Genomic DNA, 27,752 nt, shown 5'->3' with positions numbered 1-27,752 from the left:
CTCATTGATATTCTAGATTTTGGCTGCAAAATGCTATGCAACTTCGTGTGTCTCATTCCTGCACGTACACACCCTCATAGTGGTTTAACTGCTCCACTACTGGTTAATTTTGTTGTGGGTTTTCCACTAATCCTGAAGGGCAGTGGTTCTCAAAGTGTGGTCCCAGCACCCATAGCATCAGCGTAACCTGAGAACTGGTCAGAAATGCAAATTATCAAGTTTCTCCAAGATGTACCGAACCAGAAACTTTAAGGACAGGCTCAGAAAACTTTGCTTTTATAAAAGCCTTCCAGGCCGGGCACGGTGGCTCATGCCTGTAATCCCGGCATTTTGGGAGGCCAAGGTGGGTGGATCACAGGGTCAGGAGATTGAGACCATCCTAGCCAACATGGTGAAACCCCGTCTCTACTAAAAATACAAAAATTAGTTGGGCGTGGTGGCACACGCCCATAGTCCCAGCTACTCAGGAGGCTGAGGCAGGAGAATCACTTGAACCCAGGAGGCGGAGGTTGCAGTGAGCCGAGATTGCGCCACTGCACTCCAGCCTGGGCAACACAGCAAGACTCTATCTGAAAAAAAAAAAAGTCATCTGGATGACTTTGGTGCATCTTGAGGTTTAGAGAAGCAGTGTTTTAGGGCATTGTAATGCATTGGCATACTTTTGAGGTCCTTAATTTTCCAATAATTAGATGCTGAATTATATATGCGTTGTGTTTCTCAAATGAGTGATCCATCCTTTGTGTGTGACCCCCAAAATTTGCTTGTACACATTTACTTCTTTAGTGCCGTGAGTTCTTTTTGCCAGTGGAGGTAGAAATGAGTCAAGTAGGTAGCCCAGGCGTTTCATTCCACCTGGCCGAGTAACTGTCAAAAGAGGGAACCTGTATCCTCGAGAGGGGAACAAAATGAGCCCTGGCTTCAGGGACAGCTCTCCTGTCCATGACCCCTCAAAGGCTGAGACCTGTGAGATCTGCCCTATGACCTCTCAGTGCCCCTAATTAGCAATCCTCTCCCCTCAAAAAGAATAGTCCAGACACATCTCCTAGACCTCTGCTACCCAGTAAGGTAACCATTAGTCAGCTCTGGCTTCTTAAACTACAGTTGACCCTTGAACAATGTGGGGGCTAGGGGTGCTGACCCCCACACAGTTGATAATCCGTGTATAATTTTTTTTTTTTTTTTGAGACGGGGTCTCACTCCATTGCCCAGGCTGGAGTGCAGTGGCTCAATCTTAGCTCACTGCATGCAACCTCTGCCTCCCTGTTTCAAGCAATTCTTCTGCCTCAGCCTCCCGAGTAGCTAGGATTAGAGGTGCCCACTATCACGCCTGGCTAATTTTTTCTTTTTTCTTTTTTCTTTTTTTCTTTTTGAGATGGAGTCTCACTGCCACCCAGGCTAGAGTGCAGTGGCGTAATCTCAGCTCACTGCAACCTCCACCTCCTAGGCTCAAGTGATCCTCCTGTCTCAGCGTCCCGAGTAGCTGGGACTACAGGCATGTGCCACCACATCCGGTTAATTTTTTATTTTTAGTAGAGACAGGATTTCACCTTTTTGGTCAGGCTGGTCTCGGACTCCTGACCTCGAGTGATCCACCCGCCTGGGCCTCCCAAAATGCTGGGATTATAGGCACAAGCCACCATGCTCAGCCCAATCCACATGTAATTTTTGACTCTCCAAAAACGTAAATACTGATAGCCTACTGCTGGCCAGAAGCCACACCTATAACAAAACAGTCAATTAACACATATATTTTTATGCATTTATGATATAACTTTTTCTTAATTTTTTCAATATTTCTAGGCTATGTGGTTCATCTGCGAGTTTTTTCAAATTGTCACAAATCTCTAAAACTTTTTCTGATATGTTTATTTTTAAAACTCTGTGTAGCTGGGCGTGGTGGCTCACACCTGTAATCCCAGCTCTTTGGGAGGGCAAGGCGGGTGGATCATGAGGTCAGGAGTTCGAGACCAGCCTGGCCAGCATGGTGAAACCCCGTCTCTACTAAAAATACAAAAAATAAGCCAGGCATGGGAGTGCATGCTTGTAGTCCCAGCTACTCGGGAGGCTGAGGCAGGAGAATTGCTTGAACCCGGCAGATGGAGGTTGCAGTGAGCCAAGATCGTGCCATAGCACTCCAGCCTGGGTGACAGAGTGAGATTCCATCTCAAAAAACAACAACAACAACAACAACCACAACAACAAACTCTGTGTATATATGAACTTGTACAGTTCCAACCTGTGTTGTTCAAGGGTCAACTATAAGCAAAACTAAATCAAATTCTAATTCAGGCCAGGGCTCATGCCTGTAACCCCAGCACTTTGGTAGGCAGATCACCTGAGGTCAGGAGTTCAAGACCACCCTGGCCAACGTGATGAAACCCCGTCTTTACAAAAAATACAAAAATTAGCAGATGTGGTGGCACATGCCTGTAATCCCAGCTACTCGGGAGACTGAGGCAGGAGAATTACTTGAATCTGGGAGGCAGAGGTTGCAGTGAGCCGAGATCACGCCACTGCACTCTAGCCTGGGTGACAGAACATGACTCCGTCTCAAAAAAAAAAAACAAAAAAAACTTGAATTAATTTCCTCGGTTGCACTAACCACATTTCAAGTGCTCAGCAGCTGCATGTGCTGGCAGGCACCCTGTCGGACAGCACAGATGCAGAGCACTTCCGCCACCGCCGGAAGTCCTATTGGACAGCACTGCTCCAGACAATTTCCCGGGCACGAGGCCAAGCAAGCTGACTCTGACTCCACTGTGCCTCGCCTCTTCCCCTCAGGTACTGCCTGGCCGGGCTGCCTGTGGGGTACCAGTTTAAGAACATCACGGATGCTGATGTAAACAACCTGCTGCTGGAGGACCTCATCATTTGGACCAACTATGAGATCGAGGTAGCTGCTTACAACAGCGCAGGGCTGGGCGTCTACAGCAGTAAAGTCACCGAGTGGACGCTGCAGGGAGGTAGGTAGAGACTGTGGCCTCAGACCAGACGCAGTGGCTCATGTGTTTAATCCTAGCACTTTGAGAGGTCAAGATGGGAGGACTGCTCAAGCCCAGGAGTTTTAAACCAGCCTGGGCAACATAGGGAGACTCCATCGCTACAAAAAGTGAAAACAATTAGCTGGGTGTGGTGGCATGCTACATGCTATGGTGGCACAGCTACTCAGGAGGCTGTGGCAGGTGGATCACTTGGGTCCAGGAGTTTGAGGCTAACCTAGCCAACATAGTGAGACCCTGTCTCTACAAAAAACGAGCAGAACTAGCTGGGTGTGGTGGTACATGCCTGGGGTCCCAGCTACTTGGGAGGCTGAGGCGGGAGGATTGGTTGAGCCTGGGGAAGTTAAGGCTGCAAAGAGCTGAGATTGTGCCACTGCACTTCAGCCTAGGTGACAAAGTGAGACTCTGTCTCAAAAAAAAAAAAAAAAAAAAAAACTGAAATGAAATGAAAAGAGACTGTGGCCTCAGAGGATCAGGTGCTTCCCCATCTACCAGTCCCATGCCTGTTGGGTACTGTGCCTGTCCAGGCCTGAGAGCCTTGGCTGTGTGGCCTGTTCTCACCAGGCCCCGGCTATTGCACTCTGGGGCTGGAATCACCACCCCAGGCAGAGCTACCCCACAGGGTGGGAGGACTGAGGGGAAGAGGAAGAGGAGGCTGGCTTGGACATGGTGAAAGGCAGAGGCTCCAGGCATACAGGGACCTTCTGTGAATTTCATGTTAAGTAGATCATGAAACAGCTTAATTTTAGCATTCCACCTGAAAACCAGGCCAGAGCATTATTCATCCGCACCCCTTTTATTTACCAGTACCCTGTGAGGTGGGTCAGGCAAATTTTATTAAACGCAAACTAATCCAGAGAGACTATGAAGTCTTCTTAAGTCTACACAGCGAAGGAGGAGTTGGGGTGGAGTAGGGGGGTGCAAGGCAGAGGCTGTAGCCCCCACCCCTGCATTTTCTCTACTGAACTGAGCAAGAGAGACTGACTGGGCCCCTTCCACCCCACCCTGTTCTCTCATCTCCTCTAGTTCCCACAGTCCCTCCGGGCAATGTGCACGCAGAAGCCACCAATTCCACGACCATCCGCTTCACCTGGAACGCCCCCAGCCCCCAGTTCATCAATGGCATCAACCAGGGCTACAAGGTACATGCAGCCCCTCCTCACCCAAGAGGAGGCCCTAAGGTCTTCTAGGGGAGGTTGGGAGAGGGGACAGCATGGGCAGGAGGAAATTCCCCCTCTGTTTCTGAAGTCATTGGCTCGAGTCAAGCTAGGGACACACATTAGAGGGAAAGAGCTCCAGGCCTTCCACAAGGCTACCTGTGGGCCACAGGAAGTGGAGACACTGCCCTGACTGACACTCAGTGCCACAGTCCTTCCCAGCGAGACTGAGTTACACGCAAAACCCAGGTTATTTCAGGCTCAGAAACACCTGGTGTAGGGGCCAGGCACAGTGGCTCACTGTAGTCCCAGCACTTTGGGAGACCGAGGCAGGCAGCTCACCTGAGGTCAGGAGTTCAAGACCAGCCTGGCCAACATGGTGAAACTCCATCTCTACTAAAACTACAAAAATTAGTTGGGCGTGGTGGCAGGGGCACCTGTAATCCCAGCTACTCGGGAGGCTGAGGCAGGAGAATCACTTGAATCTGGGAGGCGGAGGTTGCAGTGACCGAGATTGCAGCCATTGCACTCCAGCCTGGGCAACAGAACGAAACTCCGTCTCAAAAAAAAAAGAGAGAGAAAAATAAAGAACAAGAAACACCTGGTGTAGCCATGGCTCCATGAGAAAAATCCACTATTCACTTCTTACCAGGACTCTTGTGGGCTTCATGCTCGAACATATCCCCAGGCTGCACTCGACTCCGGGTAGTGTGTGGTTAAGGGCACAGGATTAGGACTCAGACAGACTTGGGTTAAAGTCCCAGCTCTGCCTCTTGCTGGCGACCTGCACGTGTTCTTTAACATGTCTCAGCTTCCGTCCTTTGATCAATATTTATTGAGCAGCTACTCTGTGCACTGCTCACACCGCTGAATAACTAAAATAAACTCAGTTTTCTCATTTGCAAATGAAGATGATAATAATACTCGCTCCTTGGAGTTGTGTGAGGATTAAGTGAGATAATATTTCTAATTTGTTCAGCACAATGACGAACACATGATAAGCACTCAGAAAATGATTTTAGTAGTCGTAGAAATGCATTTGGGCTGCTATAACCAAGTACCACACACTGGATTGCTTAAAGCAACAGTCCCCAACCTTTTTGGCACCAGGGACCAGTTTCATGGAAGACAATTTTTCCATGGACTGGGGTGGGGGGAGGGATGGTTCGGGGATGATTCAAGCACATGACATTATTGTGAACTTTATTTCTATTACTATCACATTGTAATATATAATGAAATAACTATACAACTCACCACAACATAGAATCCGTGGGAGCCCTGAGCTTGTTTTCCCGCCACTAGACGGTCCCATCTGGGAGTGATGGGAGACAGTGACAGATCATTAGGCATTAGGTTCTCATAAGGAGTACGCAACCTAGATCCCTCACATCTGCAGTTCACAGTAGGGTTCACGCTCCTATGAGAATCGAATGCTGCCACTGATGGGAGGCGGAGCTTAGGTGGTAATGTGAGCACTGGGGAGCAGCTGTAAGTATAGATGAAGCTTCACTTTCTTGCCTGCTGCTCACTTCCTGCTGTGCAGCCTGGTTCCCAACAGACCACAGACTGGTACCTGGTGGTCAGTGGGAGATTGGGGAACCCTGGCTTAAACAACAGAAATTTATTTTTGCACGGTTCTGGGGGGTAGAAGTATGAGATTACGGTGTGGGCAGGGTTGGTTTCCTCTGAGGCCTCTCTCTTAGACTTCTAGGTGTCTGTCTTCACTCTGTGTCTGTGTCCAAAGAGATCTTGGCTCACTGCAACCTCCGCCTCCCAGGTTCAAGCTCTCTCTTGCCTCAGCCTCCCGAGTAGCTGGGACTACAGGCATGCGCCACCATGTCCAGCTAATTTTTTTGTATTTTTAATAGAGATGGGGTTTTGCTATGTTGGACAGGCTAGTCTCAGACTCCCAACCTCAAGTAATTCACCTGCCTCAGCCTCCCAGAGTGCTGAGATTACAGGCATGAGCCACCGAGCCTGGCGTAAATGTCCTCTTCTTATAGGGACCCCAGTCAGTTACGCTGGATTAGGACCCACACTAATGACCTCATTTAACTACCTCTTTAACATTTCTATCTCCAAATACAGTCAGATTTTGGGGTGCTGGGGGTTAGAATTTAAACATACAGATTTTACAGACACAACTCAGCCCATAACAAATAGTAATAATAGCAGTAGACCAGGCATGGTGGCTCATGCCTGTAATCCTAGCACTTTGGGAGTCCGAGGCGGGTGGATTACCTGAGGTTGGGAGTTCAAGACCAGCCTGGCCAACATGGTGAAATCCCATCTCTACTAAAAAAAAATACATATATATACAAAAATTAACTGGGCATGGTGGCACGTGCCTGTAGTCCCAGCTATTCAGGAGACTGAGGCAGGGTAATTACTTGAACCTGAGAGGCAGAGGTTGCAGTGAGCTGAGATTGTGCCACTGCACTCCAGCGAGACTCTGACAAAAAAAAAATAGCAGTAGGAATAGTAGTAGTAGTACATTTGCTCTCCTTCTAACTGTGCTAAAAGTCAGGACTTCTCAGTCATCCCATCCTGGAACACAGACCTCAGAGCCCAGGCCCAGTTCTCTCGTGTCATTCCACGTGGGCCCCGTGCCCGTCCTCCCCACGGAGGACTGAAGACACAGCACAGCGTGGGGAGCCACATTATGTTTTAAAGGGGTAGGACCTGCCCCCAGCAACGTGGGGCAGATGGAAGGATGCCGCCCACTCCCTCCAGATGTGGGAGGGGAGGCAGAGCATTTGAGGGGAGGCCAGCTGTGAAGAGGAGAGCACTGCAGGCCCTGAGCTTCAGCCCAGGGAACACATGACCTCGAGGTGGCTGCTGACACATCCCGAAGGTTCCCGCAGCCCTCTGCATCGAGCGTGCCACAACTGAGATTAATTCGAGGACTCGCTGCCGTAGCGGTTCTTCCTCCAAGGTGGGGGAGGCTGGACAAGAAGGGACTGGGATGAAATCGTGAAGAGGAATTTCTGCTAGTGTTGCAAGCAAACAAAGGAGGGATGGTCCAGAACTGGATCTGACCCAGCTTCGCTCCAGCCTTGGGCCTCTCGGTCCCGGGAAGGCAGTGAACCCAAGGCCGAGCAGAACTTTGCAGGGGCAGGGAGCAGCAGCTGAATGCTTGGAGCACTCGCTGCTGGAAAACTCTCCTAATTGGGACCCTGGGGGGAGGCAGGGGAAGGAACGGGAGGCCTGCATTGCTGAAGAGCAGAGGAGCTGAACTGGGAACAATTAACTTCTTGCTGCCAATTCTAAGCACAAGTTTTATTCTACATATGGGAGAGCTGAGCTACAAACTTTTAAGGCAGACAGCTCCCCCGAGGGCCAGGAAGGCCAGCCCTTGGCCAGGACAATTAGGGCAGTGGCCCATGGTGACCCGGAACAAGAGGAGGTGGCAGAGGCCACTGAATTCCCAGGTCCAGTCAGTGCCCAACCCCCAGGAGCTACTCGATAAAGGTCAGCGGGAGTGAATTGCCCAGATGTTTTGAGCACAAGAGTTGGTGGAAGAATAAGAAGGGCTCACACTGATGGGGCGCTTTCTCTGGGCCAGGCAGTACACTAAATGCTGCGCTCACATTTATCTTTCTTGCAAGCAGCACAGGGACTCTAAGAATCAGCATTATCAGCTGGGCGGGTGGCTCTCACCTGGAATCCTAGCACTTTGGGAGGCTGAGGTAGGCAGATCACTTGAGGTCAGGAGTTTGAAAACAGTCTGCTAATAGGGTGAAACCTCGTCGCTACTAAAAATACAAAAAATAGCCAGGTGTGGTGGCAGACATCTCTAATCCCAGCTGCAGACATAGGAGGCTGAGGCAGGAGAATCGCTTGAACCCAGGAGGTGGAGGTTGCAGTGAGCTGAGATCATGACACTGCGCTCCAGCCTGGGAGACAGAGCTAGACTCCGTCTCAAGAAAAAAAAAAGGAATATTATCATCACACCATTTTACAGAGGAAGAAACTGAGGCACCAGAGGGAAGTTCCTTGTTCAAGGTCAAACACAGTGGCAAGGTCAATGCAAAGCTCAGATTCAAACCAGACCCTTCACTTTTCCTTACATTAAAAAGAAAATATCGGGCTGGGCACTGTGGCTCACGCCTGTAATCCCAACACTTTGGGAGGCCAAGGCAGGGGGATCCCTTGAGCCCAGGAGTTTGAGACCAACCTGGGCAACATGGCAAGACCCCATCTTTACACACACACAAAAAGTTAGTCAGGTATGGTGTTGAGTGCCTGTGATCACAGCTACTCAGGAGGCTAAGATGGGAGGATTGTTTGAGACCAGGATTCGAGGCTGCAGTGAGATGAAATCAAGCCACTGCACTCCAGCCCAAGTGACAGAGCGAGACCCTGTGTCAAAAAAAGAAAGAGAGACAGAGACAGAGAGACAGAAAGAGAGACAATGTATTATTATTTTTTTTTTTTGAGACGGAGTCTCACTCTGTCGCCCAGGCTGGAGTGCAGTGGCCAGATCTCAGCTCACTGCAAGCTCTGCCTCCTGGGTTCACGCCATTCTCCTGCCTCAGCCTCCCGAGTAGTTGGGACTACAGGCGCCCGCCACCTCGCCCAGCTAGTTTTTTGTATTTTTTAGTAGAGATGGGGTTTCACAGTGTTAGCCAGGATGGTCTCCATCTCCTGACCTCGTGATCCGCCCGTCTCGGCCTCCCAAAGTGCTGGGATTACAGGCTTGAGCCACCACGCCCGGCCAATGTATTATTTTTAATTGTAGATAACATTTTCAATACCAATGAATAAAAGCAGATATTATTTTTCCTCTGCTTCTTTAGCTTTCAGCATATCACAAGGAGAAAAAAGCAGTGTTTGTCCCTTGTATACCTCCAATGAGAATGAACATTTTTCCCCTTTTGGTTTTTTTATTTATTTCTTTTTGTTTGTTTGTTTTTTGAGATGGAGTTTCGCTCTTGTTGCCCAGGCTGGAATGTGATGACATCACCTCAGCTCACCACAACCTCTGCCTCCTGGGTTCAAGCAATTCTTGTGCCTCAGCCTCCCGAGTAGCTGGGATTACAGGCGTGTGCCACCACACTCAGTTTTTTTTTTTTTTTAAAGACAGAGTCTTGCTCTGTCACCCAGGTTGGAGTGCAGTGGCGTCATCTTGGCTCACTGCAACCTCTGCCTCCTGGGCTCAAGTGATTCTCTTACTTCAGCCTCCCGAGTAGCTGGGACTGCAGGCACACGCCACCATGCCTGGATAATTTGTGTATTTTCAGTACACACAGGGTTTCACCACGTTGGCCAGGCTGGTCTTGAACTCCTTACCTCAAATGATCCATCCACCTTGGCCTCCCAGGGTGCTGGGATGAGCCACCGTACCCAGCCGCCCCCGTTTTAACTGTGAAAATTTTTGAACATCCACCCAAATAGAGGAAGGACTGCAGTGAGGCCGGGCGCAGTGGCTCAAGCCTGTAATCCCAGCACTTTGGGAGGCCAAGGCGGGCAGATCACGAGGTCAGGAGATCGAGACCATCCTGGCTAACACGGTGAAACCCCGTCTCTACTAAAAAAGTACAAAAAACTAGCCGGGCGAGGTGGCAGGCGCCTGTAGTCCCAGCTACTCAGGAGGCTGAGGCAGGAGAATGGCATAAACCCGGGAGGCGGAGCTTGCAGTGAGCTGAGATCTGGTCACTGCACTCCAGCCTGGGCGACAGAGCGAGACTCCGTCTCAAAAAAAAAAAAAAAAAAAAGACTGCAGTGAACGCCTATAGCCCCATTCCCAGCTTTAACAATGCCCAACTCCCAGCCAGGTATGTTCCGTCGCTGCCCCAACCCTCTGCCTCTCCCCTAGAACATTTTGAAGCAAACCCCAGGCATGGTATCAGTTCATCCATGAATGTTTCTGGAAAGAAATCGTATAGATGAGGTCTCTATTTAAAACAAAACCACAGTAACCACATTATCATTATGATGGCTAAAAATATCAGCAGGCCCTGTAATATCATCAGATATCCAGTCAGCCTTCAAATTCCCTTGATTGCCGCATAATTTCTGTTACTCGTGGTTTTATTTGCTTCAGGATCTAAATGAAGTTCACACAATTGCAGTCACTTGAGGGGTTTTTTTAGGTCTCAGATGATCTACAGATTCTTTCTTTCTCTCTCCCTCTCTCTTTTTTGTAATTTATTTGGGAAGAAACTTAGTCATTTGTCCAACAGAATTTTCCACTGTCTGGATTTCGCTGATTGCATCCCTGTGGGGTCATTCAATGCATTCCTCCAAACACTATAGTTACAGTGAATTGGAACTTAAAGCTAGAGGTTAATCTGATTCAGGTTTGATTTTTTTGTTATCCGAAATATTTTACTTCTGAGTGTGATAGCTCACGCCTGTAATTCCAGCACTTTGGGAGGCCGAGGTGGGTGGATCATGAGATCAGGAGATTGAGACCATCCTGGCTAACACGGTGAAACCCCATCTTTACTAAAAATACAAAAAAAATTTAGCTGGGCGAGGTGGCAGGCGCCTGTAGTCCCAGCTACTCGGGAGGCTGAGGCAGAGGAATGGCGTGAACCCAGGGGGCGGAGCTTGCAGTGAGCCGAGATCGCACCACTGTACTCCAGCCTGGGCAACAGAGTGAGACTCTGTCTCAAAAAAAAAAAAAAAAAATTAGCCAGGTGTAGTGGTACATGCCTGTAATCTCAGCTACTTAGGAGGCTGAGGCAGAAGAATTGCCTGAACCTGGGAGGTAGGGGTTGCAGTGAACAGAGATCACACCATTGCACTCCAGCCTGGGCGACACAGCGAGACTGTCTCAAAAAAAAAAAAAAGAAAAGAAAAGAAATATTTTACTTCCTAGATGGCATTATGTATTTCGATCAGAAGGCACAAAGTCCGGCTGTGTCTCTTACTGTGAGGTCAGCCACTGACAGTCATCTATGAGCTATCATTTCAATAAGGGTTATAATATGGGGATAGGCAAATATTACAATTTCTTCTTGACTTAGGAACTGAAATGCTTTCAAAAAACAAGAATTTTCCCTTTACCAACTTTTTGGCTACCTGAAGTTTCAGTTTATCTAGGAAAAGTAGGGTAAGTGTTCAGTTCTTTTCCCTTATTTACCAATTTTTCATATAATGAATTGGTTCTGGCCGGGCGTGGTGTATCATACCTGTAATCCCAACACTTTGGGAGGCTGAGGCAGAGACTTGCTTGAGGCCAGGAGTTCAAGACCAGCCTAGGCAATATAGTGAGACTCCCTCCCCCATCTCTATTTCTAAAAACAGAAAAAATAAATAATAAATGGATTCCTTATTGTCTTCTCAGGTAATAGATGAGCTTGGGTTGGAGGGGGACATCTTTGTTTTGTTTTGGGTTTGCTAGTACTATTAGATAACTAAGGATTTTTTTAAGTACAAATCTGACATGTTTCAATCTATTACCATGATTATGCTTCTTGAATGGTACTGGGTGCTGCCAATTCAGTGGTACAAATGGACCCATCGTTGACCTCTTCCACTTGATGGTGAGCCCTCTTGACGTGGCCCCAGTAGTCTCTGATGGCTTCCTTGCAATTTGGTATGACAAGGTGTTCCAAACTATTATATATACATTCCCCTCACTGTGCCAGGCATCGGCCATTTTTTCAAGGGGCTCTTGTTGCTTTTAGAGAGAAATGATAGTTATAGATATCACAGTTTCAGCACTTGCAGTGCATTTATTCCAGAAATGGTTGTTGTTTCTAGGCCCTTTTAATGGCTAGCTAAACAATACTTTATTTTTTAAGATACTATGGATACTCACACTTTCAATTCCATTTCATGATGACAGACTCTTTAATAATCTCATTGGTCTTTTGTCTATATCTCTTTTGTCCATACTGAAATTCCAGTTCCTACAATACCAGCATTTTACCCACCTACATTATCCCCACAAACACACACAACAGTTTCAGAATAGTCGTATCCACACTCTGATTACTGAACATAGTTTCCGATTATTGCTGTTCTTCTTGTTCCTAAGGTATATCCCTCTAGGGAAGGACTTCGCATCACACTGCTAAGTCTTGTGAAGTCATTTCTCTCTGTAATTTTGCCACAGCTCAATACTCTATTAGGTTCATTTGCTTCATTGTGGTTTTGATTTTTAGGGATTGATTTTTAATTTAATTTTGTTCCATAATTACATTGAATATTTACATAACAAAGTCAAATCTACAAAGCAAATTCAGAGAAAATCAGCTTCAATCCTTGTCCTCTCACACCCCATAAGTCTGATTGCTTTCTGTTTTCTTGGTTTGGTTTTTCTTCCTTTTTTTTTTTTTTTTTTTTTTGAGACGGAGTCTCGCTTTGTCACCCAGGCTGGAGTGCAGTGGCTGGATCTCAGCTCACTGCAAGCACTGCCTCCCGGGTTCACGCCATTCTCCTGCCTCAGCCTCCCGAGTAGCTGGGACTACAGGCACCCGCCACCTCGCCCAGCTAGTTTTTTTTGTATTTTTAGTAGAGACGGGGTTTCACCGTGTTAGCCAGGATGGTCTCCATCTCCTGACCTCGTGATCTGCCCGTCTCGGCCTCCCAAAGTGCTGGTATTACAGGCTTGAGCCACCACGCATTCTTTTTTAATATAAACGAAGTACAGGCCAGGTGCAGTGGCTCATGCCTGTAATTCCAGCACTTTGGGATGCCGAGGCGGGCAGATCATTTGAGATCAGGAGTTCAAGACCAGCATGGTCAACATGGTGAAATCTCATCTCCATTAAAAATACAAAAAAAAGAAAAAATTAGCTGGGCGTGGTGGCAGGTGCCTGTAATCCCAGCTCTTCAGGAGGCTGAGGCAGGAGAATCGTTTGAACCGGGGAGGCAGAGATTGCAGTGAGCCAAGATCTCGCCACTGCACTCTAGCCTGGGCAACAGAGCGAGACTCCATCTCAAAAAACAAACAAACAAAAAGTATAGTAGGCCCTTCTTAGCCATGGATTCCACATCTGTGGATTCAGCCAATCTTGTATGGTTTTGAAAATATTCAGAAAAAGATTGCATCTATACTAAACATGTACAGACTTTTTTGTCATTATTCCCCCCAAACAATACAGTATAACAACTATTTATATAGCATTTACATTGTGTTAGGTATTACAATAATCTAAAGGTGATTTAAGGTATATAAGAGGAGGTGTGTAGGTTACATGTAAATACTACACCATTTTATATCAGGGACTTGAGCAGCTGTGGGTTTTGGTATCTGTGGGGGGTCCTGGAACCAATCCCACATGAATAGCAAGGATTTGCTATTCATGCCTACATAAATGTGTGTGCTCTCCTTCTCAGATAAGTGACAATGTACTTTCCACATTCTCAATCAATTGATCTATCGATAGATAGATAGATAGATAGTTTTTTTTTTTTTTTTTTTGAGATGGAGTTTTGTTCTTTTGCCCAGGCTGGAGTGCAGTAGTGCAATCTTGGCTCACTGCAACCTCTGCCTTCCAATTTCAAGCGATTCTCCTGCCTCAGCCTCCAGAGTAGCTGAGATTACAGGCGCCCACCACCACACCCAGCTAAATTTTGTATTTTTAGTAGAGATGGGGGTTTCACATGTTAGCCAGGATGGTCTCGAACTCCTGACCTCATGATTCGCCCACCTCGGCCTCCCAAAGTGCTGGGATTACAGGTGTGAGCTACTGCGCCCAGTACCTTTATTATCATTATTTAGAATATATTTTGGAGGTCACTCCATAAAAGTATAAAGAGACATCCCTTGTTCTTTTTGACACCTGTATCCTCTGCTACCATTTGGATCTCCCACAGTTTAATCAAGCAGCCCCCGAGTGATGACATTTTGGTTGTTTCTAGTCTTTTACTATAACTACCCTTTCTGCAGTGAATGACTTTGTGCATATATCTTTTTTTTTTTTTTCTAAGATGGAGTTTCACTCTTGTTGCCCAGGCTGGAATATAGTTGCGTGATCTCAGGTCACTGCAACCTCCACCTCCCATGTTCAAGCAATTCTCCTGCCTCAGCCTCCCAAGTAGCTAGGATTATAGGCACCCACCATCACGCCTGGCTAAGTTTTTGCATTTTTAGTAGAGACGGGGTTTCACCCTGTTGGCCAGGCTGGCCTCGAACTCCTGACCTCAGGTGATCCACCCACCTCGGCCTCCCAAAGTGCTGGGATTATAGGCATGAGCCACCGCACCCGGCTTCTTCTTTTGTTTTCACAGTATAACTTTGGACTAGATTCCTAAAAATGAGATTGTTGAGTCAAAGGGAAAATGTGTAAATAATTTTGCTACTATTGCCAAATACCCGTCATTCAATTTATTTTTTAATGTTTTAATTTTTTTTTTTCTTTTTTGAGATGGAGTCTCGCTCTGTCGCCCAGGCTGGAGTGCAGGGGCGCAATCTCGGCTCACTGCAAGCTCTGCCTCCCAGGTTCACGCCATTCTCCTGCCTCAGCCTCCCGAGTAGCTGGGACTACAGGCGCCCACCACCACACCCAGCTAATTTTTTGTAATTTTAGTAGAGACGGGGTTTCACCATGTTAGCCAGGATGGTCTCGATCTCCTGATCTCGTGATCCACCCGCCTCGGCCTCCCAAAGCGCTGGGATTACAGGCGTGAGCCACCGTGCCTAGCCTTAATGTTTTAATTTTTAAACCTAAAATATGTGATTCAAAAAACCAAAAAAGTAAAAAATAGTAAACAGATAGTGGAAGGCCTCCATCCCAGCCCAGTCTCCCACCTGCCTGGCTGTACTGTGGCCAACTCCAAAACCCTCCTCACTCCAGGTGGCCGCTGTTGTTGCTTTCTTACATCTCCTTCCAAGTTGTTTTCTGGAAGTCTGTGCATGTGCAAAAGGGTAAAGGGAGAGAGAGAGGATTTCTCTGACATTTTTTTTTTTTTTTTTTTTTTTTTGAGGCAGAGTCTTACTCTGTCACCCAGGCTGGAGTGCAATGGTGCCATCTCAGCTCACTGCAACCTCTGCCTCCCAGGTTCAAGCAATTCTCCTGCCTCAGCCTCCCAAGTAGCTGGGATTACAGGCATGTGCCACCACCCCCGGCTAATTTTTGTATTATTAGTATTATTAGTAGAGATCAGGGTTTCACCATGTTCGCCAGGCTGGTCTCAAACTCCTGACCTCAGGTGATCCACCCGCCTTGGCCTCCCAAAGTGCTGGGATTACAGGCATGAGCCATAGCACCCAGCCTGACTTTTATTTTCTAACTTTAGTAGCTAGATACCATCCCACACCCACAACCCTATAGAGGACTGCCTCCACCAGGGACAGGAGACATTTCACCTGCTCCTCCCTGAAACCCAGCAAGGCAGCTGTTTCTATCCCCTAGAATAGCCTGAGGCTCAGAGTGGTCAAGCGACTTTCCCTGAGTCCCACATTAAGTCACAGAACTGGGTTCAGGTTCAAGTGTGCCAGCTGCAAGGATGCCCTCCTGCCACACCCTCCGTCAGCAGCACCGCTGCTCAGTTACAAGACTTGTCTCCCTGGGCCTCTGCTCTCTAAGTGGGAATGGCATGTCCCAGGAAGCCAGGTGTACTGCTCATTCCCCAGAACCCACCCGAGCCTTCTCAGGGGAGCCCCGTCTGCTTAGAACCTGAGACTAAGGACCTAGTAGGGTAAATCAACACTGAAACTGACTAACAAGGAGAAGGCACAGAGACGTCCTAAAGAACACTCATCTCAACATCTCTGTGTACCTTTGAGAGACAGAAGTCATCATGAAAGGTCCCAGGGTCCACAAATTGAGCCAGCTCTTAATAGGTCCACGTGCCAGCTCCTTAACCTTCCTGAACCTCGGTTTCCTTTTCTGTAACAGCTTAGGACAATGATTTCCATCTGCTCCTCATTGTGATGATTAAATAAGGCCAGGCACATAGTAAGAGTTCAACAGGTGGAAGCCCTGTTGTGTGTTGAGCGGAGCACGAAGGTTCCATCCCACAGCTGCCCATAGCCCAACCTCTTTAGGGCAATGAAGGACCCAAAAGGCAATTTTTCTCTCTCTCTCCCTGGACCTGAGGTGGGGAGGCCTCCTATCCCCAAGCCTCCTCCTTTTCACATGCAGCTGGAGAAGGACAAGTGGCTCACATCCCAGAGTAAATTTTTTTTTTTTTTTTTTTTTTTTTTTTTGAGACAGTCTCGCTCTCTCGCCCAGGCTGGAGAACAATGGTGTGATCTCGGCTCACTGCAAGCTCCACCTCCCGGGTTCACGCCATTCTTCTGCCACAGCCTCCCGAGTAGCTGGGACTACAGGCGCACAACACCACACCCAGCTAATTTTTTTGTAGTTTTTAGTAGAGACAGGGTTTCACCGTGTTAACCAGGATGGTCTCAATCTCCTGACCTCGTGATCCACCTGCCTCAGCCTCCCAAAGTGCTGGGATTACAGGTGTTAGCCACCATGCCCGGCCCAGAGTAAATATTTTGAAACAACCACAGGAACCCATGGCCCTGCCGCCATCTTGGATCCAGGCATCAAGCTGTAGGAAAATGAAGTCAACAGCGTGACTCCACAAACCACACTTCCATTACCCTGTGTGCTTCCTCTGGGTCATTTTTGTGGGTAAGGCCCGGTGATACTGTTTTAAGGCACCTGTAAAGACACCCTTTTTCCTTTATTTAAAAAAAAGGTAGAGATTATAACTGGCCTAAGCCCAAAAAAATAATATTTACCCAGATTTTATACTTGCTAGGGAACACACCACACAATTAATTCTAACAGCATAATTAATTTGAATTTACATTAATTAAATTAAATTAAAACATTAGACTTGTTTCTTAATCTACTCAAAAGAAGTTCGGCGACATAATTGCTATGAAACAAGATAATCGAAATACGGAGGATATTTAACATACTTATTAAATGCCACTTAGTATTTCTGTTTAGTATTTTGAGGGTCTAATTAGTGTCTAATTAACTTGCTATAGGCTATCTTTTCACAATACCAATTAAATTTCAAAACATCCTTTATAAATACACGGCCATGAAAAGGAGAAGATTAAGCATTGTTATAGGCATGAGTTAATCGGGAGACATTGGCGTGGTATTGTTTTATATCTATAAATACCCGTGCTTATTAAAACTCATCAAGTGTTGCTTTTCACCATTAATTGCTATTTAATCAACTTCAAATAAATGAGGAAATCTCTGAAACCAGCTGTCATTATTGGAGACAGATGAAGGGCCCAGAAACAGGAGCGTGAGGTGAGAGCAGGAGGCGAGAGAAGCGGGAGGGGGCGGGGGCCGGGTACAATCTGCAGAGGAGAGATTAGCAAGAACTTGAGGGATTTCCACATAGGACTTTCTTGCTGATGCCCCACCTCTGCTTGATATTTAAGATGGAAATCCCAACTTAGAAGGAGTGTAAGAGGATAATGGTTATCCACAAACTGAAGTTCCCAGCTTTGTAGGAAGTACCCTTGGAGAACTCCAAAGACGAAGCTGCCCCAGCTCACATGGAGCAAGATGTAGGAGCTCAGGGCTTGGAATCCCAGAACCAGCTTCCCCCTACCTGTGTGAGCCTCTTTGAGCCTCAGTTTCCTCATCTGTAAAATACAGAGTTGGGCTGGGCACAGTGGCTCATGCCTGTAATCCCAGCACTTTGGGAGGCCAAGGCAGGTGGATCACTTGAGGGTGGGAGTTTGAGACCAGCCTGGCCAACATGGTGAAACCCCGCCTCTACTAAAAATACAAAAATTAGCTGGACATGGTGGTGCGTGTCTGTAATCCCATCTACTCAGGAGGCTGAGACAGGAGAATTGCTTGAACCCAGGAGGCAGAGGTTGCAGTGAGCCTAGATCATGCCATTGCACTCCAGCCTGGGCGACAAAGTAAGAAGACTGTCTCAAATAAATAAATTAATTTAATTTAATACGGGCTGGACCGGGCATAGCGGCTCATGCCTATAATCCCAGCACTTTGGGAGGCTGAGGTGGGAGGATTTCTTGAGCCCAGGAGGTTGAGCCTGCAGTGAGCTGTGATCATGCCACTGTACTCCAGCCTGGACAGCATAGTGAGACCCCATCTCACAAAAGGAATACAGGGCCAGCTTCGTGGATATGCCACCTGTGCAGTTGTCCAGGGCCCCATGTTTGAAAAGACCCCACACTTAGTTAAATGCTCTGCTGCTATCATCTTAAAATTCTTAGTCATTTTTGAACAAGGGGCAAAATTTTCATTTTGCACTGAGCCTGCAAATTATGCAGCTGTTCCTGGTGAAATGCTACCCTCTCAGTCTCTGTGAGAATTGAGTGAGAGGCGACTCCTGGGAAGTACCCAGCACGGTGCTTTGCATAAAGTCAGTGGCTCAAGAACTGGAGAAGTGCCCCAAAGTGAACTCCAGTGCCCCGTGGTTTCCCTGCACTGCCTGTCCCTTCCCTCCGAGGAGACACCACAGGGACTCCAGTCCCTGGACACCATCTGTTGATTGGCCCAGCCTGTGGGAGAGGGCTTGGCCTCCTCTGGAACCTTCCCGCTGCCCTGTGTGACTTGCTGGCCTCTCTGCAGCTGATCGCCTGGGAGCCAGAGCAGGAAGAGGAGGTTACCATGGTGACCGCCCGGCCTAACTTTCAAGACAGCATCCACGTGGGCTTCGTGTCTGGCCTGAAGAAGTTCACCGAGTACTTCACCTCGGTGCTGTGTTTCACCACCCCCGGGGATGGGCCACGCAGCACCCCGCAGCTGGTGCGCACCCATGAGGATGGTAGGCACCCCCCAGCCCTGCTCTCTCTGCCCCACCCAAGGCCAGGCTGGGTGCCCCAGGCAGAAGGGCAGCCCGGGCTTATCTCCCAGGCTGAGGTACCCCCAGATTACCGTAGGCTGTCTCACAGATGATGGTCTCTTTCTAGCTCTAACTGGCCTTGGGGGGTGGGGGTCCTTTTGGGGTGCAGTGCCTGGGCCCGTGGGACACCTGAGCTTCAGTGAGATCCTGGACACGTCGCTGAAGGTCAGCTGGCAAGAGCCGGGAGAGAAAAATGGCATCCTCACAGGTAGGCACCACAGTGTTTCTGAACCAGAGGGTAGGACAGGGCTGGGAAAGGTCAGAGCTGGTCCATCCCCTGCCTTGGAGCTACTTTTCACCCAAACCCTTGAAGCCAACCCACGCTTTCTTAGAAACCATCACAAGAGGCTCTCGGCACCTCCACTTGATTACGCATCACAGAGTCTCCAGCCCCACACCTTCAGCCACAGATCTCAGTGGCTGCCATGATGACTCATTACGTCCCTTGCAATTCCCTGAAGTGCTGGCATCCCACTGAGGCTACACCTGAGAGCCAGGGCATGACGCCAGCAGCTCCCACCTCCCTTGACCCCATTGCTCCCAATGTGGATCTAATTGCCAGCCTAGTGGAGAAGGGAGAAGTGGGTCAGGCCAACTCGTGATCACAGCCAAGCTCATGCCAACACGGGGGGTCTCCCCAGGGTACCGGATCTCCTGGGAGGAGTACAACCGAACCAACACCCGCGTGACCCACTACCTGCCCAACGTGACCTTGGAGTACCGTGTCACGGGCCTCACCGCGCTCACCACCTACACCATCGAGGTGGCCGCCATGACCTCGAAGGGCCAGGGCCAAGTGTCCGCCTCCACCATCTCTTCTGGGGTGCCCCCAGGTAAGTGCCCACTCTCAGTGCAGGACTCTTGGAATTCTCCTGAGCAGCATCCCATTCCAGAGACCCCTTATTGGCTGGGTGTGGTGGCTCACGCCTGTAATCTCAGCACCTTGAGAGGCCGAGGCAGGTGGATCACTTGAGGTCAGGAGTTCGAGACCAGCCTGGCCAAGGTGGTGAAACCCTGTCTCCACTAAAAAATACAAAAATTAGCCAGGTGTGGTGGTGCATGCTTGTAATCCCAGTTAATTGGGAGGCTGAGGATGGAGAATCATTTGAACCCAGGTGGTAGAGGTTGCAGTGAGCCGAGATCACACCACCACACTCCAGCCTGGGTGACAGGGCCAGATCATGTTAAAAAAAAAAAAAAGAGGCCCCTTGTCTTTCAGGAATACCAGCGTTCTTCCCACGGGCTCTCCCCTTCCCTTGTGCTGTGTGGGTCCGGGTCCTCTCAGAACAGGCCAAATCCCCGGGATCCCAGGTCTCTGGACAGGGGCTGCCCTGGCCCCCTGCTGTGTCTTCCCACAGCTCTCAGAAAAGCAGAGGCCCCCTCCCTTGTCTCATTTCCCCCCCAGCTCCTCCCTTCACCCATTTCTCACAAGCTTCCACACCAGGCAATGGTATCTGTGATTTGGGTGAAAACGTCCCGCTGTCGCGCAGAGTCCACCTTGGATTCCACCGTGGAAGTGTTGGTTGGGAGGTGGCAGAGCATGGTGGGAATACTCCTAGGCCTGGCACAGAGATCAAGCCCGGGTCCACTCTCAGCTCTGCTTCTGCCAAGCCCTACAACCTTAAGCAAGTTCCAGGGCCCCTCTGTGCCTCAGTTTCCCCATCTGTATATATGGGAAGTTGGACCAGATAACCATGTGGTCCCATCCAGATCAGTCAGGCAGTGCTTGTATGAGCTGCCAGCATCCCTCCACCTGCTGTGTAGATGACTGGGCTGCCTAAGCCTCAGTCAACCCCCAGTGACAAATACAGCCATGCTGGCAAATACGTATGTAGCGCTCACGGGGCATGGTGTTAGGAGCTTTGCACACATTGACTCATTTAATCCTCACAACAACCCTGAGGGAGGAGGTGTTATTATCATCTTCGTTACCAAGGAGGACATGGAGGCACAGAGAGGTGGATAACTTGTGCAAAGACACACAGCCTGTAAGTAGTGGAGTTAGATTTAAACTCATTCTGACTCCAGAATCTGTGCTCTTTCTGTTCTTCCTGAGCTCCAAGATCCCCAGGGTTCCTGGCGGAAAATAAGCTTCCCCTGTCCCCATCCATCCTGTCACCTTCCTGAGCTGTCATTAGGCTTAGGAGGGCCGGAGATCTGTGCGGATGGAGGGAGGATTGGTCCTGTTTGGTTTCTTTCTCAGCCCGGCTTGGTTTTAATGCAGCTTTCAGCTTCCTTATGAGCACCTCACTCACATCCAGAACTGCCAGGAAGAAGGGGGCATTCCAGCCCCTGTTTCCTGGCCTTGAGCCTCCTCTCAGCCCTGGGAGATCTCCCTTGGCCCCCAATTCTGTCTCAGCCTCCTGGCATGAACATGGTTCTCCGTAAGACACGGGGACGAAGACTGTGGGTGGAGTGAGGCTGTGGTTGTGCTTCTCCTCGAACATTTCCAGGAAAAGCATGACACACAGACCTCTCCATGCCCAAAAGTCGCGTTCGACATGGAGGGCTATTCTCGCCGCATCTCCTTCCCCACCCTGTTCTCCTTTTCCAGAACTCCCAGGGCCCCCCACCAACCTGGGCATTTCCAACATCGGCCCCCGCTCCGTGACCTTGCAGTTCAGGCCAGGCTACGACGGGAAAACCTCCATCTCCCGCTGGCTGGTGGAAGCCCAGGTAGGGCAGGCCTGGGGCCTGGGCCGCAGCCCCCGCCAGGGCACCCCGTGCTCTTGAGTGCAAAAATCTTATGTGTGTTTCAGCCTGTGTGAATTTCACATGCAACTCTCAATGGCCAATTATACCCCAAATGCTCACACTTCCCAATATTGTCTCCAGCTCCCCCTGCCCCTCACCTGTGTACATGGAAAAACACACACATGACAGTCCCCTCCAGGTGCTGGAATATAAAAATATCTGCCTTGGCTGGACCCTGGAATCATCAGGGGAGCGTTCAGAAGTGTCAACACCTGCATCCCACCCACAGAAACTCTGATTCTGATTTAGCTGCTTTGAGGGGCAGCCTGGGTCTCTGGAAGTGCCCCAGGATGTTTAGGAGAATCACCTGGGCTGCTTGTTAAAAGCACAGATTCCTGGGCAGTGCTCCAAGGATTCTGACGGGCCCAGGAATATGTTGATCACCAGCATCCTGAGAGATTCTAAGGCAGGAGGGCTGAGTCACACTTGCAGTCGTGTTTAGGGGCCTGGAAAGATGGTAGCCCCATTTGGTGCCCTCCAGGTGAGCCCTGGGATCTGAACCAAGTTCTTCCCTGGCAGGGCTTGTACTGGGGCTTAGAGCACCCTGTGTGAACCCTGTAGGCTAGACAGGCCTAAGGTCTCGCCCTTTTCCAGGTAGGCGTGGTCGGGGAGGGAGAGGAGTGGTTGTTGATCCACCAGCTCTCCAACGAGCCCGATGCCCGCTCCATGGAGGTGCCCGACCTCAACCCCTTCACCTACTACAGGTAACAAGACCGGCCTGGGGAGAGGGCAGCAGCCCCAGGGCTGGGGGTGGGTGGGGGCTGTGGCCCAGACCAGGACAGGGTTGAGAGCTGGAGTCCTGCCCTTACCATCTTTCTCATCTCTCACCACCCCAGCTTCCGCATGCGCCAGGTGAACATCGTGGGCACCAGCCCCCCCAGTCAGCCTTCTAGAAAGATCCAGACCCTGCAGGCACCCCCTGACATGGCCCCAGCCAACGTGTCTCTGCGCACGGCCAGTGAGACCAGCCTGTGGCTGCGCTGGATGGTAAGGCTCCCTGCGGGGCAGGGGTGGGACCTCTCCATGAGCTTCCGGTCATTGCCTCCCAGAAGGTGAGCACTGGAATTCCTATGGCTCCTTTCTCTTCTCTTTCTCTTTACTTACCTGGTGAGATGCCTGATAATCAACATCTTAGCCAAATGAACAAATACCCCCACCAATGAGAGGAAGGAGCTAAAAGATACTGTTTACTGAGCATTGCCAAGTGGCAAGCATTCTAAAATTTTCATCCCATTTGATTCTCCCAGTAATCTTACAAAGGACACATGATCATCTCAATTTACAGCTAAGAAAACTGAGGCTCAGAGAGGTTAAGAACTTGCTCAAAGCCACACAGCTCCAAGCGACGAGTCTGGGATTCAGGTGCCACTGTGGCATTCAGAGAGTGTGCCCCAGATCAGGGTTATGTGTTGAGGGTCATGACCCTGGGCCATCCTGCACGAGGTAGTGATAGTAACATGCTGAGGCTTCCTCTCCTACCAGGCGCTATTCTGACAACAAGCCTGTGACAGCAGAGTGATCCTGGTCCCCATTTTGCAGATGAGGAAACTGGGGCAGAAGAGAGGTCAGATAACTTGCCCCAGGCCTCCCACATCCTCCCACGTGCTTTCATGAACAGCAGGGCTGAGGTCCCAACCCAGGGAATCTGTACCCGCAAGTCCACAGCCCTAACCATTGGGCACACTGCCATCTCATCCTCTGGAGAACAGGAGAGGCCATTTCTCCCTGCCAGGCCCTCTGGAACATCATTTCCCAGCATGCGTCCCACAGAGCAGCAATCCCAGGAGGTGCTTGGAGCAAACAAGAATTCTTAGACAAATAAATGTGGGGAACAGCAGTGCATACCACAGCTCCGTAGAGAATCCGGGAACACTAGCATAGCAGGAGCCCTCTTGACCCCGCTTCCCCAGGCCCGTCTGACCACACAAACCCTTTGTTTCCATGTAAGATCTTACTCGTAGGCCAGGCGTGGTGGCTCAAGCCTGTGATCCCAGCACTTTGGGAGGCCGAGACGGGCGGATCACGAGGTCAGGAGATCGAGACTATCCTGGCTAACACAGTGAAACCCCGTCTCTACTAAAAAAATACAAAAAACTAGCCGGGCGAGGTGGCGGGCGCCTGTAGTCCCAGCTACTCGGGAGGCTGAGGCAGGAGAATGGTGTAAACCTGGGAGGCGGAGCTTGCAGTGAGCTGAGATCCGGCCACTGCACTCCAGCCTGGGCGACAGAGCGAAACTCCGTCTCAAAAAAAAAAAAAAAAGATCTTACTCGTTGAGCAAAACACAACGGGCAAACACACCACACTGTGAAGTCATTACTGCCGTTCCCGTGTGCGGACAGCTTGATGCTAACAGCCATGAAAGCACTTGGCACCGTCAGTCCTCGATAAATATTAGTTATTAATTGCAGTTCCCTTCCCAGAGTGGCTGGCACCTGAGCAGAGCTGCAGAGCTGTCTCAGCCCAGCTCAGTGCCCTGTGCACAGTGTGACCATGCCCACCTCCTGCCCCTTTGCTCCCAGTCATCCCCACCCTAGACTGGCTCCCTGCTTCCTTCCTGAGTCTCACTTTAAGGTTTGTAGCTACTAAAAGGTTAGAGTCTGATGCTGAGGGCAGGGACTGCATGGGGGAATAGGAAGGCAGTTGCCGCGTGGCACAGGGCCCTAGACACCTCTCAGGCCCATGCTTAATGGTGCGTGGGCCATTACCTTTCCTCAGCAGGTAAAGGAATGTGCACGTAAGCCCCATCTCCGGCTCTCAAGCCCATCGATTCCTATCTTAATGGTCTTTGGTCGGCTTCACTAAGTGTCTGCAGGAGGGAGGAAGCGTGTAGTGAGCAGGGGAGGTTGGGGCCGAAGGTGAGGAGTGGGGTAAAGCGGGTTAGCCTGGGGTGAGCTTGTGGACCAAGGGCACTCCAGAGCCCCTGGGAAAGCAGAATTGGGGGAGGTGAGGGCTGGAGATGCCCGCACCCCATCTCTGTGCCCTTCCGAGGAGTGGAGGCCGGGCCCTGGGCTCCCCTCCCTGTGTGCACACCTCCACTCTCACCAGCGCTGCCCATGGTCATCCACACAACCTTAAGCTGGTGACCACAGGCTCATCAGCGTAGTCCTAAGGCCCAACAAAGAAACCTGACTTTTATTTTCTGTGAGACTCAAACAAGAAGGAGGAGGCTGGTTGGGTGTAGTGGCTTGTAATCCCAGCACTTTGGGAGACCGAGGCGAGCAAATGGCTTGAGTTCAGGAGTTTGAGACCAATCTTGGCAACATGGCAAAACTGTGTCTCTACAAAACTTAGCAGGCATGGTGACACATGCCTATAGTCCCAGCTACTCAGGAGGCTGAGGCAAGAGGATCGCTTGAGCCCAGGAGGTAGAGGTTGCAGTGAGCTGAGATGGCACCATGGCACTCCAGCCTGAGAGACAGAGCCAGATCCTGTCTTAAAAAAAGAAAAAAGAAAAGAAAAGAAAAGAAAGGGAAAAGAAAAAAAGGAGGTTGAAAATGCAGCAGGAGAGACTGAAGTTTGCTGGACAGTAGGACTTCCTGACCAGCAGGTACCCCATTCATCCTGCTCTCTGCCCATGCTCACTCCTCCAAAGGCAGGCATGAGCTGAGACCAGGTGTGATAGGCAATTAAGTGTGTGCCGGCAGCCTGAGTGACAGAGGTAAGCAGCAGAGACAGCAGAGCGAAAGGTGGCGGTGCTATCAGCGTGTCGGACAGACGGCCTTTGTGGCTCCTGGCTCCCTTGGCAGGGTAATAGACTTGTCACATGCACAGTAAGGGATGCCGCTTCTCTATCCTCCCTGCAGGAAGATGAGAGCCCATCAGAAACACAGTCACACAACCTAAGCCACACTCGGGTGAGAGAGCCTCATGTGGACACTGACTGGGTGACAGTGGGATGGATAGCCCTGAAGGCTCCCTGGAGGAGAGGGTACCAGGGCAGTTCTTCCCTGCACAGTGGGGGGCCTGGCTCATAGCATCTTTGCTGCCTCTGCCCCACTGCAGCCTCTCCCGGAGATGGAATACAATGGGAACCCTGAGTCCGTGGGCTACAAGATCAAGTACAGCCGGTCAGATGGGCACGGCAAGACACTGAGCCACGTGGTGCAGGACCGCGTGGAGCGGGAGTACACCATTGAGGACTTGGAGGAGTGGACGGAGTACCGCGTCCAGGTCCAGGCCTTCAATGCCATTGGGAGCGGGCCCTGGAGCCAGACGGTGGTGGGCAGGACCCGGGAGTCAGGTACCGACCCCTCACACCCAGCCACCCTGCTGCCTCTCCCCTCCTTGGTCTCTGTGCCCTCAGGGCCATCCAAGGGCGTGCCAGGCTGAAGCTGTTGTTCCAAAACAGCCTGAGCTCATTTCCTCTGCTTATGCTCGACGTCACAATGATGTTGCCACATCTCCCAGCACCTGCCACTTCCCTGCAACTGTGCCTGCTATTCCCATATTCCCAAGGAGGACCGGGTGTCCCTGCCTCTGGAGGACAGCTAAGTAGGCTCCACCATTCATACTGCCCACTCCCCTGCCCTCAGCTTTAACCCTGAAACCCAGTGGTGCCTGAAAGACCACAGTGGAGGGATCGGGGAAAGGGTTAGCGCTCAGAACATTCCAGAATCACTACCAGAAGCTCCTGGGGTGACCCACAGAATGTGAGCCCGGCATTCAGGCAACCCTCATCCATCCACACATGCTTCACTGCTCTGTGGCTTTTTCCTGGCACCCTTTAAATGACAGACAGCTCTCCTGGGCCACCCTGGTCCCTCTGCCAACCCTCTCTGCTGTGCTAGCAGGAAATGCAAGCTCATCTAATCCTAACCTGAGCAGAGAATCCTGTGGGGAGGCTCATCTGAAACCGGAAACAGCGTCTGCAGCATTCCAAAACCAAAGGCCGTCTTGGTGGGATCGTTTGCAGTTTGGGGACCATGTATGCTACGTTTCTTCCATAGAGAGGCAACATCGAACTGGCCCCTCCCTTGGCCCCCTGTCCTGGTCCATATCCCCTGCACGATCAGTGTTGGGTCCTGAGTGCCTTCTCTCCACTCCCTTTCACCCACAGTCCCCTCTTCTGGCCCCACCAACGTGTCTGTACTGGCCACCACCTCCAGCAGCATGCTGGTGCGCTGGAGTGAGGTCCCCGAAGCTGATCGCAACGGGCTTGTGCTGGGCTATAAGGTGAGTCCCAGGATCCCAAGAGGTGGAGTCCCTACACTGGCCCCTCCAGCGTCTCCATCCAAGGAGCCATGTTCTTATCACCCTCTGGGTGTCTGCCTCCTAGAGTGGATACAGGGGATCTGCCTGGCGTCCTAGCCAATGGTCACCATGGCAACCACAAGTCATCCCTTGTGGGTGGGGAGGTACCCAGAGAGAACCCAGGTCCTCGGGCTGCTCCTCCTCTCTTGGGAGGCCATGCTGGATGCCCCCAGCCTCACTCGACTCTGAGGGACCCAGTTTTGATTTTCATTATCTTTTAGAATCCCTTTTAAATCTGTGCCTAGTCATATGGTCCAGCCCTGGTCTGGAAGATGGGAGATGTGTGACACAGAGCTGCTAGCGTGACCTTGCATAAGTCACGCCCCGTGTCTAGGGCTGTCTTCCCACCTGCATGCCCTCTCAGGAGACTTCTTGCTCTATAACTGAGTCCATCTTTGTGTCCCCAGCCCTCCGGGTATACTAGCTTTGCAGTTACCCCCGACCCTGGGGGCCAAGTCACTCCAAAGAGCCCAAGTCTACCCACCCCCTTCCTGGGGAGGAGACTCATGAAAAGTGTGGATGGGTGAGACGCAGGCCCGAGGCCCTTACCCTGTGCTGGGCCCTGACAGGTGATATATAAGGAGAAGGACTCGGATGCCCAGCCCCGATTCTGGCTGGTGGAAGGCAACTCGTCTCGCAGTGCTCAGCTCACCGGCTTGGGCAAATATGTGCTCTATGAGGTCCAAGTGCTGGCCTTCACACGCATCGGGGACGGCAGCCCCAGCCACCCTCCCATCCTGGAGCGGACGCTGGACGATGGTGAGTCCAAATCCCAGCGAGCTTGGGGAAGACTGGGAGGGCCCGCCCTTCCTCCTGCCCATCTGGCCTT

The 27,752-nt window shown here is 50.3% G+C and overlaps 1 protein-coding gene across 2 annotated transcripts in view; it reads left to right on the top strand.

The window, feature by feature from the left end:
• SDK2 (sidekick cell adhesion molecule 2) overlaps positions 1-27,752 on the top strand; it is a 313,739-nt gene that overhangs the window by 225,780 nt on the left and 60,207 nt on the right. For both annotated transcript variants that reach the window (XM_033182024.1, XM_033182023.1), the window contains exons 17-27: positions 2,782-2,963; positions 4,026-4,141; positions 18,646-18,841; positions 19,029-19,127; positions 19,561-19,752; positions 21,474-21,595; positions 22,268-22,377; positions 22,510-22,660; positions 25,676-25,913; positions 26,730-26,845; positions 27,493-27,682. In XM_033182024.1, coding sequence (XP_033037915.1) covers positions 2,782-2,963; positions 4,026-4,141; positions 18,646-18,841; positions 19,029-19,127; positions 19,561-19,752; positions 21,474-21,595; positions 22,268-22,377; positions 22,510-22,660; positions 25,676-25,913; positions 26,730-26,845; positions 27,493-27,682 — 1,712 coding nt within the window. The remainder of the gene's footprint in view (positions 1-2,781; positions 2,964-4,025; positions 4,142-18,645; positions 18,842-19,028; positions 19,128-19,560; positions 19,753-21,473; positions 21,596-22,267; positions 22,378-22,509; positions 22,661-25,675; positions 25,914-26,729; positions 26,846-27,492; positions 27,683-27,752) is intronic.

This window comes from Trachypithecus francoisi, unplaced genomic scaffold, assembly GCF_009764315.1.
Source record: "Trachypithecus francoisi isolate TF-2019V2 unplaced genomic scaffold, Tfra_2.0 Lachesis_group20, whole genome shotgun sequence".
NCBI classification, from domain to species: Eukaryota; Metazoa; Chordata; class Mammalia; order Primates; family Cercopithecidae; genus Trachypithecus; species Trachypithecus francoisi.
This window is presented reverse-complemented; position numbering and strand designations above follow the sequence as displayed.